Source organism: Haliaeetus albicilla, chromosome 2 (genome assembly GCF_947461875.1).
Source record: "Haliaeetus albicilla chromosome 2, bHalAlb1.1, whole genome shotgun sequence".
Classification (NCBI taxonomy): domain Eukaryota; kingdom Metazoa; phylum Chordata; class Aves; order Accipitriformes; family Accipitridae; genus Haliaeetus; species Haliaeetus albicilla.
The window spans coordinates 60,164,840-60,178,393 of record NC_091484.1 but is presented as its reverse complement, the minus strand read 5'-3'; the positions used below and the strand labels follow the sequence as shown (position 1 = coordinate 60,178,393).

The window sequence follows — 13,554 nt, the reverse complement described above, 5'->3', positions numbered from 1 at the left end:
AAGAAAACCAACACAAACGATGGAGAAGTAGAGAAACAGAGGTCTCCGTGCGAGATGCGGAGAAAGATATGCAACCGAAAGTGTGTGTAAGTATACGGTGGGGATGTGTAGGTTGGGCGCCTGACATTTCCCAAGACTTCTGGTGGGTTTCTCCCCATCGACATTTGGCTCTGCCTCGACCCCGGTGCTCATGGCCGCACCTTTCGGGAGATGGAGGTTTGCCGAAGAGCCGCCACCAGTTTTAAACGTTTGGTAGCGCCGGAATTGAAGGAACAAAAATAATGCATTTTTAAAACAGTTGCCGAATCCCACTGCCCGGCTGTCACCGGCAGTATGTGGGTGCGGGTGCCCGTGGCTCCCGGCGTGCGAACGCACGCGTGGATTTACACGGGAAGCCACCCCAGCCGAACTACCTGGCAAATAAAGGACTTTTCAGCCCACCGGGGCTTTTGGTAACGTCTCCTGAGCAGCTTTCTCGGAGTTTACTGTTCCTCTGCTGTTGACTCCATAGCCTTAACCTTAAAGCAGGGGGAGGAGAGCAGCGGGGAGGGGGTGGGGGTGTTGGCAGCATATAAGTACATCAGGAGGAATTTTTAAACGACCTTATTGTCTCTAGCTCTAGAAAGACTACGATGATTTCTTTTTAGCGCCAGCAGCTGTTTTCTCTCGAAACTTTGCTTTCAGCCTCAGCATATACCAGGGTGCCCCTCACCCGAGGCAGACAGAGAAAGGCAAGGCTGGGGGATCCAGATGCAAGGCGAGGGAAGGCGAACTCCGCGGATGGTCTTAGCTGTGCCGAGGCATTGTTCACTGCTGCCTATCGGTTACGTTTAAAGGCTGAAATATCACGAGATCCACTCAATGATCCTTTTCTAATTCGAGGGACAAAATGTAATTTGCTCTAGCTCTGCTTTCTCGGATGGGAATGCTATCCCCAGGTTTCAAAGGGAAGAACTAGGCATCGCGGTTCGCGCACACATGGATTAAGTTGAACAGCGGCGATTACATCTGCGCTGAGAGCAACAGTAGTCTAGGGCTGACTTTTCAAATCTCAGCCCTCCGAGTTAGAGGCTCCCTTGAATAGACTTCCTCCATTCCCGGATGCACTTCTCCAAATTCCCACTTCTCTCTAGAATTCCTGCGAAATTGGGGGCTCGCCTGCATTTCGCCTTGGCATGCAAAGCTGCGTTTTTGCAGAGTGATCATGCGCTTTATTTTAGCTGTACCTGACGGGGTAACGCGAACTCCACGCACCATGTTGCCAATACGCGGAGTGGATATTGACGTTTGGGACTGAAGATTTTTTTTTTTTTCCCCTCGGTCGATTTTTTTGCCAAGTCCCAGAAATATGAGATGTCTCATTAATCTCGCGGATATGTCTAATTCTGGATGTGCAGTGATACATAAAAGTGCTCGTGTTTGTATCCAGCGGAACACTGGATGCACGGCAGAGATTGGCGATTTTTTTTTTTTTTTTTTTTTTTTGCAGCGCCTAACGTGCAAACCGCAAGCATCACTTTAACGTGACAAGGGAGAGGCATGCAGCTATCGCAACATTTGCGAAATCCTCGTTCCTGACACTCGCATAATTTAACGTTCTTAAGAAGAGGTTAAACCTTCATGCTGCTTCTTCAAATTGATTTTAAGGGGCTGCTATAAATGGAACATCAAAAAGCTGCGGCAGGGCTACTCCGAGCGGAATATGCAAACTGCGAGCCAGGAGCATCCTAGCCCGTTGCAATATCGTACATTGTGTGCGCCAGCACTTTTTTGTTATTACGTAAAGGCTCTTGGAAGCACCTTGGATATTTTACATTCTCCTTTCTCTGCTGGAAGCAATCAGCACGCAGGAATCCTGACGTGGGATCTGGGACTATAGGACATTCCAGCTCGCGATCCAGCACGGTTAATCGTGAAAAGTGTATACATTTCTGGCTTATCTATGCTTTGTTATGGGTCTGACGTGAGCCCACGTCCTCCTCCCCCCGCCCGCAATATTACAGGCAGAATTTCAGTTAAAAGTGTTACAGTATCACGGTGCGGGAACCCGTGGTATTCAGACAGCAAAATAACCTTAGTCCCCGGCTGTAAAAAGCTAATTAAGCAGAAGAGGAAAATCAAGAGAAACTCGAAAATGTAAGTATTCCCTCTCGTTAACAACCGAGCATTTAACTTTGGAGCCTCAGAAAGGGAAATACCAGGCTGTTCTGCACGTTTTCGCTAAGCTTCCTTTTCCACACAATGCAGAATAAAACGCTAGTTTAAAGCGGCTACGTTACCGAAGGATTTTCCATCGCTATGATCAGACTTACGTCCTTTAAATTCACGGCATGCACAAAAGAGCAACGTTTGTCCAAAACGGGCTAAAAATATACGAAGCGATAGGGAAAAAAGCACACAAATCCTTCCTCGGAAGCTAGCTACGAGGAAGTCTGAGAGGTCTGAGTGTGTTTGAGCTCGGATTGTTTAATAGGAAGATTTATATACTAACTGTATTATTTACTTTGGGAGGGGAGGTGGCAGTATAAGGGTATGCTAATTAGTGGGAGATTTTTTGGGGGAAGGGGTGGAATATCAATTTTTATTGCATCACCTGTCAGGAGTGTCCAATCAGCGTTGGCTTTAGGGGAATTAATTGATGAAGGTGTCTCCGGACGAGCTCACTTCACTCTGTCATTTTATTTGTAGCTAAAGCAGCGGCGGGAATAGCAGCTGCATTTCTTTTCTCTTCCTCCCTTCACATTCCATTATCATAGTTTCCAATGGAAAAGCAGGGAATGAAAGGGAACAGGTACTGATCTTCAGCAGCAACTTAGAGAAACACTTTGGCAAACCTGATTTTTAAGATTATATATTGATTGTAGCCTCACGGTATTTTTTTAATTTATTTTTTTTCATTTTGTCTAAAGTTTGGCACTTCATTCACCAGGAATAACAGCCTTTGTTATATTTTATTAGCAGGATGGCTTGAGACAAATACAGCATCTGGCTGAGGATTGTGTGTGTGTGGCTTTTTCTTTTTTTTTTCCCCCCCCTTTTTTTTTTCCCCCCATCTCTCTCTCTCTCTCTGCAAATGCTGGGAATAATTTAATTCACGAAATGGGAGACCTGAAGTCGGGTTTTGAAGAGGTGGATGGCGTGAGGCTCGGCTACCTCATCATTAAAGGAAAGCAAATGTTTGCACTCTCCCAGGTTTTTACAGACCTGCTCAAAAACATCCCGCGAACTACCGTGCACAAGCGAATGGATCATTTAAAAGTAAAAAAGCATCACTGCGACCTGGAGGAGTTGAGGAAACTCAAAGCCATCAACTCCATCGCTTTCCACGCCGCCAAATGCACGCTGATCTCCAGAGAGGACGTGGAAGCCCTTTACACATCCTGCAAAACCGAACGGGTCCTTAGGACGAAACGGAGGAAAATAAGCCGGGCGCTGTCGACCACCGACCTCCGGCCGGAGCTCGCACCCACCGACCCCTTCTCCGGCTTCTGGAAGGAGAACAAACTTTGGCTGGGTTTGAGCGACTCTCCCCGGCCCCTGCTGCCCATCAGGAGGAAAGCTCTGCGTCCGGGGGACACAGCCTTGCTACCGGCCTCTCATCTACCTCACATTTTTAGTAAATACACTGGCCACAGCTACCCAGAAATCGCTCGGGCGCCTTGCAAACCCCCCGTAAACTATGAAACGGCGCCGGCGGCGGGCGGCTGCGCGCCCCTCCGCGCCCGCCGCCCGCCCGCCGCCCGCCCCCCGCCCGCCGCCGCCGCGGCGCGGCCGCGGCTCCCGGCCGCCGGCCCCCCGCCCCTGCCCGCCCGCTGCCGCCGCCGCCGCCACGGGGCGGCCGCCGCCGCCGCCGCCGCCGGCGCGCTGGGCCCCCCCGGCGGCGCCCGCCGGCCCCTGGCCGCGCCGCGGCCCTGCCGGCCCCGCGGCGCCCCGCGGCTGCCGCTGCCGCTGCCCCGCGGCTTCGGGCCGCCGCCGCCCGCCTTCCCCGAGAGCGGCAGCAGCGACTCGGAGTCCAGCTGCTGCTCCGGCCGCGCCGCCCACGACTCGGACTGCGGCTCCAGCCTCTCCAGCTCCAGCGAGGGCAGCTCGGAGGAGGAGGACGAGGAGGACGACGACGACGACGACGAGGGCAGCGGCGCCTCGGACTCCAGCGAGGGCAGCTCGGAGGAGGAGGAGGAGGAGGAGGAAGAGGAGGAGGAAGAGGAGGAGGAGGAGGAGGAGGAGGACAGCACCTCGGACTCCGACTCCAGCTCCGTCTCCAGCCAGGTCTCGGTGCAGAGCATCCGCTTCAGGCGCACCAGCTTCTGCAGCCCGCCCGGCGTGGTCCACGCCAACTTCTTGTACCATCTGGCGGCCGCCGCCGCCCCCCGGCCGCCGGCCCCGGCCCCGGCCCCGGCCCCGGCCCCGGCCCCGGCGGAGCCCGGCGGGCTGCCCGCCCTCCGCGGCCCTCCCGGCGGAGTCAAGCCGGAGCTGCCGGAGGAGTGGGGCCGCCCCGGCTGGGCTCCCGCCGCCCCGGCGCTGCGCTGCTCCGGCGGCCTGGGGAGCTGCTTCGCCGAGATAAGAGATGATAGGGTATCCGAGATCACATTCCCACACTCTGAATTTTCCAATAATGCCAAGAGTACTGACCTAACAATTAACTGTGTTGCAAAGGGGGCCTCTTCACCTAGCCCAAAGACAAACAATGCATTTCCACAACAAAGAATACTCAGAGAGGCAAGGAAATGCCTTCCAGCAACTACTACACACCGTGCAGATAACAATACAATAGCTGCTAGGTTCTTAAATAATGATTCTTCATCAGCGGCAGCAAATTCAGAGAAAGATTCCAAAATCCCTCATTGTATTGAATTTGCCACGGATTTGCCCTCTTTACAAACTGATCCTGAGGAGGATGCTGCTTCTCCAGGGGCAGCAGCAGCAGCTGAGCTCCACTGCACTGATACAGGCAATAAGGCATTGCCATTCCTGCACAGCATTAAAATCAAAATAGAGGACAGCAGTGCGAACGACGAGTATGAGCCTGATCTTACAACACATAAGCTAAAGTGTGAGTGCAATGATACTAAGGATGAGTTTTACGGTGTGACTGAGAGTAATAACCAGGACGCTTTATTAACAGCCAAGGAAGATTCTGCATGCACTGAGAAAGAAACCACTTCCTTAAACCCGCTGACTCAGAGTCAGGTCCTCTCATGCACTTTAGGTACTCCAAAACCTGAGGATGGGGAGTATAAATTTGGAGCAAGGGTGAGAAAAAATTACAGGACACTGGTTTTGGGAAAGCGACCTGTACTGCAGACTCCTCCAGTCAAACCAAATTTGAAATCAGCTCGAAGCCCACGTCCTACAGGTAAAATTGAGACACATGAAGGAACACTGGATGATTTTACAGTTAACAATAGACGCAAAAGGGTAGCCAGCAATGTAGCATCAGCAGTGAAAAGGCCATTTAATTTCATGGCAAATTTTCCCTGTCCACCATCACTAATTATTGGCAATGATGGGGATTTGTTGCCAGCTTATTCCTTAAACACCACTAAGGATTCCCAACCACCTCACAAGGCCCATCCTGTATGGAAATGGCAGCTGGGCGGTTCTGCAATACCTCTTCCACCTAGCCACAAATTCAGGAAATTTAATTAATAAAATAGTATGGAAAATATTTTCTTGAACCACCTTTAACTTTCTTACGTTTTTTAAACGCTGCAGGATGGTTTGTACAAGCCCATTAATGCTATACACACTTTTGGAATCCTGTTTTATCACATTGTGAAGACAGAAACCGGATTACTATTTTCTTTACCATTACAACAGTGGTATTTTGGTTTGTTTTGGGTTTTTTAAATTTTTTTGGTTCTGTTGCATTTGTTTTGTTGGTTGGTTGGTTGGTTGTTGGTTTTTTGTTGTTGTTGTTGTTGTTGTTGTTACATTCCACAGAGTACTTCAGGCTAAAGACTCAAGTTAAACTCAGTTATTATGGTAGAGCTGGAACACTTTACTGTTTAAATGCTAATAACGCACCAGTACCTCAATTCAACTGCTGCAAATAAATGTCAAAAGGTTGAATAATAAATATTAGAATGAGCCATTAAATTTATGCACTAGATTTCGAAAATGGAAGTCTAACTGTTAATTCAGTTAAAGTTTGTTAAGTTACATGGTTGCACAGTAAGGGTTCACTATAATTCAATGTGGCAGCAGCCTACTTTTCGGGAGCTTTGTTTTCGGGTGCAGGGGTGTCTTTTTCGAAGAGCAGTTGCACTTACTCCTTTTTTCTCTGGTTTGGAAAGGCTGGGGTCCGCCTGTGACCCCAGCGCTGGGAAAAGCTGCCTCATCTGAAACCAGTAAATAAATGTGGAATTCTATTTTTGGTAAAAGGGTGTGTTTTTACTTGTACAGCCACTCTTTGCAATTGGGAAGCCTTTTTGTTTCACCCAGAGGTCTTAAATAAGGTTACTGTTACCCACTAATGTCATGCTTAAGTTGTGGTCTGAACATGCCCCTTACAAACTTGCAAAGCAACTAAAATATTTGCCCGGCCAGCAGTACAATTTATGGTCCAGCCCCTCACGCTGGCTGGAGGAAATAGCAAAGCAGTAAATACAACACAGAAAGTGAAACGAGAGGCCGTAAGTGGAAAGAATACACAAAATGAGAAGACCGTGTTATTCATAGCTTTTTGGCACCAAAACTCAGGCGTTTCAACCGTGTTACACTTCCCGGTTCTAACCTCATCTCTTGAAATTTGTTGTCGTGGGTGTTTGTTGTTTTTTTTTTTTTTTTTTTGCCATGCCATCCTCTCTATGTAGCAGAAACATTTCTACTGCACGTGACAATCAGAGGCAATTATCTATATTTGCACTTAATATCGAAATAGTCGAACAGGCAGACTTCTAGAGTCTAGCCCTCGGTAAGACATGCTGGTATAATATATTGTGATGATGGAAGCAGTAAATCAAAATTATGGAAATTTGCACTGTTGAAAAGCATGCTTTAGCTTTATTTTCAATTAAAAACACTGTTTAAAAAAATTTCCTGATTCCATACACTTTGAATTATTGCAGAGTTATCCGTGGTTTCCTCTCCGTTTGTAAGTTCACTGTTTTTATTTGGAGGAAATACGCTTCAAGAGGTTAACTGTTTCCCTCCCTCCCCCCCCAACCCCTCGAAAAGAAAGGGAGGGGGGGGGGGAAGAGAGAAAGGCTGGAGGCCGAGGTGGAGGCAGAGCTGAGGACGGGGGAAGGTCTCTCTTGCGGGGGGAGGACGGGTACAGCAACTCTGAAAACAGCCTGAAAAGTTTGCAGCTTGAGAAAGGCAGTTATAATTGAGTTGCTGAATCAGCAGAGTTTAGGATGAATAATTGCTGGTTTCTTTCTTTGGATTAGCATTTTATTTATACTAGATCATTCCCAAATTAAATTTTAAGGATTCCACTCATCGATCAATCCCGGGAGAATAATTTATCGTAAATCAAAAAAGGAAAACAAAGCAACAATGTAATGTTTACTGTCTGACTCAAAGTCAACATTTCTGCTGGCAATCCTCTGCCTGGGTTTCAGTTTTTTAATTCCTGCCTTTTGTGATGCCCTCTGCCAACCCCTCGTGTCTCTAAATATTCCAAGCAGTCACTAACTGATTTCAGCTCTGTTTACTATATCCACACCGTAGTTTTCCTCTCATTGTAAAAGGCCTTGTCTAAGAATACCTGCAGCCAAATATATTTAGAAAGAGTAAACAATTGCCTTTCAGTGGAGTTACCCTTCCCCCCTGCATGCACACGCACACACACACACGCACACGCACACACATCACTTTAAACTGCCAATTGCAAAAGGTGCATTGCATACTTAACCGCTCTGCTGAAATTACGATGGTCATGAAAAATCTGCTTACTAAAGTTGTTCTGAGATGAATGTTTACATTCGTATGTTTAGAGCTGCACAGATTACAGCCTTATTTCCAGAGAACTGTAAATACGTACAAAATGTACTGCTCAGGAAAGCCCCCCGCTCTGTTAGAAAGCCGTGTCTGCTTGACAAAGATCTTCCCTTGACCAAAAAAAAAAAAAAAAAAGGAAAAAAAAAAAAGAGCCAAAAGCTACAAAGGTGCAATATGCAAACTTGAAACCTAAAATTTCACCTTGTCAATTAAACAACGTATCACTTTCAAAGTAACTCCATCCCCTGACCCTGTTTACTTCCAATTAGAGATATGCTGATTTGGCCAGGAATTGTAAATTACAGAGGTGCCTTTTCAGGTTCCCGAAATAATCCTGGGAGAGGGGGAGGGGGAGGAATAAGCATAAATTTATACCAAATAGGCTCTGCAGAGTTGAGGACGTGAAATATGGCGCCCAGCCTTGCCAGGGGCCCGGCAGCTCCAGGCCCAGCAGCTCCAGGCCCGGGAGCAGGAGCAGGGCAGGGAGCACCCTGGGCCCGGCACCCACCGGGCACCCCCGGCAGCCTGCTCCGCTGGGCTCCCCGCCACACAGGGAACATCAAAAGGCAAGAAGTTAAACAGCCAAATAATTTTCACACGTGTACACCTCAGTTTAGCGCAAGCCACTAACAAGGACATTCGTGTTTTTACTGCTGTTGGAGAAATTAGCCAGGTATAATAACTCACTAGGGGAAAAAAAAAAAAAGGTAGTTTTCTATTCTGGTAGTTTGGTAACTCTTTCTGATGGCATTGTAATTATTATTGCAAGCAGAGTTCATAATAATTTCAGCCTTAATAATATAAAGTCATATCATCGAGTTACGTAAAAATAACCAATCTTCTCCCATAAAGGTAAGTTCTCATAACGAGGAAAACCAAAGGTTTTTCAAGTGAGCCAGGTTACCATTTTGTTGCAATGTTTACAGGTGATAGAACTTAAAATGTATTAGTAATGAATCGCCACCATTTTCCAGTTCCTGGTGTACACAAAAATCAACAGAATTTTCTAGAGGAAAAAGCAACTGAGGGAAGCGCGTGTACTTTATGGACTACACTCCACAGGTATTTGCCACAAGTAGAGTTCACCAGTAAATTTATTGGAAAGATTTCTGCTGCCAGATGGAAGACAAAAGGAAGTTTTGGACTATGTTTAATTCTCTAGAGCATTAAAAAGGGAACACGTGTAATGCCTTAGCAACGAGGTATATTGCCTTAAAAGATGTAACTTGCCGTTTACAACAATTTACTTCAAGAAGTGATTGTTCTATAACCTACACTTACTTGACTACAGTGGGATAATCTCTTTGCCGGTTGTTTTATATTTAAAACGCCACTACCAGCAATAATGCAAAATAGTGGTAGCTGTTCTGTGAAGTTTGCTGTTCAATCAATTCACTTGGTGATTTTTTTACATGGCTTCTGATTCTTTTTCCTCTAACAGATTTAGTTGCCAATAAATTAAAGTTTCTGCAGAAATGAGAGCAATGCTATGATGTTTGTGTTTGTCACCGTTCACACGTGCGAGTGGTTGAGGCAGAGAGGGGTAAAAAAGTGGCATTTTCGAGCCACGGCGGTAATCTGCAGGAAAATATTCTACATACGCAGTAGGTCAGAGAACGCGAAACGTGGATAACGTTGTTAATTGTCGTTTTTATGGTTAAGAGGATTGCTGGAAAGAATATGCAATGGCTCATCCTGGGATCTCTTTGGTCAGCTTGGAAGTACAAAAGGAGGGCGAGCGCCTGAAAATGAAAAGCCCTGGCCAGCAAAATAAGGAGGGAGGCATTGGGATCTACCTTGCTGAAGTCATGCTTGCAGACACGACCCGTTCCCCTGGTATTAAGCCCTGCAACCGTGCCTGCAGAAAGCGCGGTCTAACAGCTCCTGGGCCAAGCGCGCGGCTCCTGGCTGCAGGGCGGCCAGGGCTCGCCAGTGAGGGCCGCGGCCTGCCCGAAAACCTTTCGGGAAGGGACAGCTAACCGGTTTTAGGCCTTCCACGGTGCATTTTTTTCACTGCGCTGATATAATTATTTGCCGTGCCCTAGGCCCCTCTCTCTCCCCCTCTCCCTTTCACTCCGAGGCGGCCTCACAAGCCCCTGCTTTAAAAGGCCCGAGATGTTTTGCATGAAGCGCTCACAATAGGGGTTGAGAGAATTGACAGTTTCAAAAACAAGGCGCCCTGTCCTTTCCAGATGCCGAGGACCCCTCTCCCGCACCATCTCTCGTTTGCTCCTCGCTGCTGGTGGCTTTATCCTTAGCATTGCAAATATACGGCAACAGCTGTGTTTGTAAACAGGGGGGAGGCCGGCGGGAGCCCCGCCGCCGCCGGCCCTGCTCTCTGCTCTCCTCCGCTTCGCGCGGCGCGCTGCCTCCGCTGGCCGCCGCTCTACTGCCTCACCAGCCACCGCCTGGAAATTAAATGGAAAAAAAAAAAAGAAAAAAAAAAGAGGGAGAGGGAGATTAAAAAAAAAAAAGAAGGGAGCGCAGCCGGGGCGCGGGAGGAGCGGCGGCCCTCGAGCGGCGGGCCTGCTCGGCGGCGGGGCGGCCCCTGCGCGGCGGGCCCGGGGGACAGCGCGCCTCGGGCCGCCATCTTGCCCGGCGCCACGCAGCCTCCCCCTGGCACCCTGGCCCGGCTCCCCGGCTCCCGGAGCGGCTCCCCGAGGCCGGGCGGGGGGGCGGCGCGGCAGCCCGCGGGGCCCCCGGGGGCTCCCGCACTTCAAAGCGGCCTCTCGGCGGGGCCGCGGCTCCCAGCCCGCTCCCCCCCTCCGGTTCCTCTGCCGGGGCGTCCATCTTCCCGGGCTCTCCCGTGGCGCGGCCCCGGCCCCGCCGCCTCCCGCCCTTGCCTTCTCCGTGCGCGGGGGGCCGCGGCCGGCGAAAAGCGGCGGGAGGAAGCCCGCGGTGGTTCCGCGGGGCCCTCGCGGCAACTGCCGGGCGAGGGGCCGGCGCGGGCGGCCCCGGCCCCGGGCCGCGGCGGGGAGACGGCCGGGGAGCCGCCGGCGGGACCCGGCGCCGGGGGAGGCCTGGGAGCTTCGGGGGAACGCTTGGGGGCTCCGGAGGAGGCCTGGAGGCTCGGCGGAGGCCGTGCGCCCTCCGCCCCCGCGGAGCCGGCCCGGGGAGCGGGGTCAGCGCGGAAAGTGCAACAGGGCTGTTTGCTCTTGCGTCTAAAATGCAGTCGGGGCTGTAAAGCGTGTGAAATTACGCACTGGTCTCTTAAAGAGTGGCTAATTTATAGTAAATAGCGAGGGCTTTGTAAATGGCTTTATTATGTTGTTTCTTGTTAATTGTTGAGAAAATCCCCATTGTTGAGTGTGAATGGCTTTATGGGCTAACCCGGTCTCCGGTGCAATCCAGGGGCAGTAAATGGCCGCTCCGCTAATGTGGCCCGTAGCGAGAAGCCGGCACCAGCCGCGGTGACCTTTGGGCGGCGGTGCCGGGGTGCCCGGAGGGGCCGGGCCGGGCCGGGCCGGGGGTGCGACGCCGGGCCGGGCAGCGGGGCCGCGCTAAAATGGACGCCCCGCAGGCAGCCCCTGCGCCGGGCGCGGCTGCAGCTTCGTTCCCCTCGGAGCGGGGAAGCGCCGGGACCCCGGCACGGGGGTTACAGCCCCCGCCCCCCCTCCGCCCCGGCTTCTCCCGGCCCGGCAGCCCGGGAAGCAGCGGCGCGGCGCGGCCCCGCGGCGGGCCCGGCCGGCTTTGCCGGTGCAGGGCCGAGCCCGCCGGCCCCGCCGTGGCAGCGCACACGTGCAGGGGCCGCTCCCCGCCTTTGTTAGCGGCCGCGCTGCCCGCCTGCCCCGCAGCGCCCGGGGTGCCCCTGCCCCGCCGAGGGGCACGTCTGCCCGGCCGGGGGGGCGGGGGGCGCCCGGGCAGCGCCGCGCTCCAACGCTGCCCTCGGCCTCCCTCCCCGCCTTGGACAAATAAACAGGAGCCAGCACTTCCAGCCCCTGCTCTCCCCTGTCCTGGAGGGGTGGCGGGGGTGGGGAGTGGGGAGTGGGGGGGGGGTAAGGGTGCCGCAATAAACTTCCCCAAACTCCGCATCGCGGCCCCCCCCCGGCCCCCGGCCGCGGGGGGGAGGCACGCCGCCGCTCCCGGCGGCCGGAGGAACCGGGACGCGGGGGCTCCCCCGCCGCTGGAACATAAACGCCGTTTCACCGAAACGCCTCCCGAGTGCACGTGCCTGCATATTGTAAAATACAAATCGCGATGAAATGTAAATTCCACTCCAGAAACTTATATTGGGCTATTCTCTTTCCTGAAATCTCTCCCCCTCTGATTTCGCTATTAGGAGAAATCCCCCTGGGTTTAAAGCACTTGTTTCACGGATTTCTGTACAGCCCACATCTGTTGACTTCCCCTCTGCAGGCAGGGGACGTCGCGGGTCTCCCGGCGGGGCCGAGCCGCGGAGGGGCCGCCGCAGCCCCAGCCCTGCCCCGCGGAGCGCAGCGATTTTCCAAACTGCCTTTCGGGATCGGGACCGAATTGCAAACGCGTCAGATGCACGGCTCCCTCTTCCCCGGGACTTGCGCTCGCAGCGCGTTTCCAGGCTGATTAGTAGTGTCGGAGCAGCTAGATAGGGCTGTACAGTCCATTTCCCTCAAAACAGGATGTTTCCATCAACCTGCATTTGGTTTTCCCCAAAGAGCAGCGGAGAGTTTCGCTGGGAAACACGTCCCGCCTAAACCCTCGCCTTCAGCTGCCACTCGGGTCACTTCACATCTTTGTATGATATTTCATCCTGTCATTCCCCTTTCTCTACCTTCTCGGGCAAAAATAAACAAACTAACAAACAAGCAGAGCCTCGGAGAAGCCGTTGCTGAGGGCGAAGCGCCGGGCTGCCGCACCGGCAGCGCCCGGCGGAGCGGCGGGGCCGGCGAGTCGCCCCCTTCGCCGGCCGGGCCACGGCTCGGCCCGGGGGACCCCCCCCCCGGCCTCCTGGTTTAGCTTCTCGTTGCTCCCCGAGCAAAGCCCCTGCTCTGCCGGACCACCTCCCGCCCGAGCAGCGGCTGCCGCCCCGGGAGCAGCGCCTTTGCTGGGATTTCCAGCGTCTTTGTGCGCTTGTGGAGGTGCGTGTGAACGGGGCGGCGAGTGTTAAAACTGCCACAGAACCTGTGCGAACATATGTTTTATATTTACCCGCGATGCTTTTGTATTCCCGGGATGCAGGGGTAAACTGCCCGAGACAATAGCAAACCCAGAAACATTATCTGGTAAACTGCATGAAAACAAGAAAAAAACCACAACCAAACACCCCCCCCTCCCCCCAAAAAAGGGGTGTGCGTGCTCCCTTTTGGAAATGATCGTTTCCATTTTCGTGGACGTGACAGTCTGCGTAAGGTAAATAGCGATAACGTGTTATTCCGTGTACAGTTTTCCAGACCATTTGAAAAACTTTACTGTGTCTGCTGCGGATGTTTGAAGTAGCACACTGTAACCAGGAGAAGGATTTTCAGGTTGTTTCCCGCTATGACATAATCGTCCCCGTCAAAATCTGGCTAAGTTCGCCGGAGGGAAAAAGATGTTCGTGCTAAATGATGTGGGAGAAGAAAAGAGAGTACGGCGTTTAATACGCGCTATAAAATAATGTCAGATCTCCCCGGCTGTGATCTCGCAGTCTCTCTT

At 52.1% G+C, this 13,554-nt stretch overlaps 1 protein-coding gene across 1 annotated transcript; it reads left to right on the top strand.

Moving 5' to 3' along the window:
• Positions 1 to 695: 695 nt before the first annotated feature.
• On the top strand, positions 696 to 8,099 carry SKIDA1 (SKI/DACH domain containing 1). The gene has a single exon (XM_009917243.2). The coding sequence runs from the start codon at positions 3,100 to 3,102 to the stop codon at positions 5,644 to 5,646; it is 2,547 nt and encodes an 848-aa protein (XP_009915545.2). The 5' UTR covers positions 696 to 3,099; the 3' UTR covers positions 5,647 to 8,099.
• Positions 8,100 to 13,554: the final 5,455 nt, after the last annotated feature.

Coding starts and splice junctions, on each gene's coding strand:
- SKIDA1 (XM_009917243.2), top strand. CDS start 3,100: ATGGGAGACCTGAAGTCGGGTTTTGAAGAGGTGGATGGCGTGAGGCTC.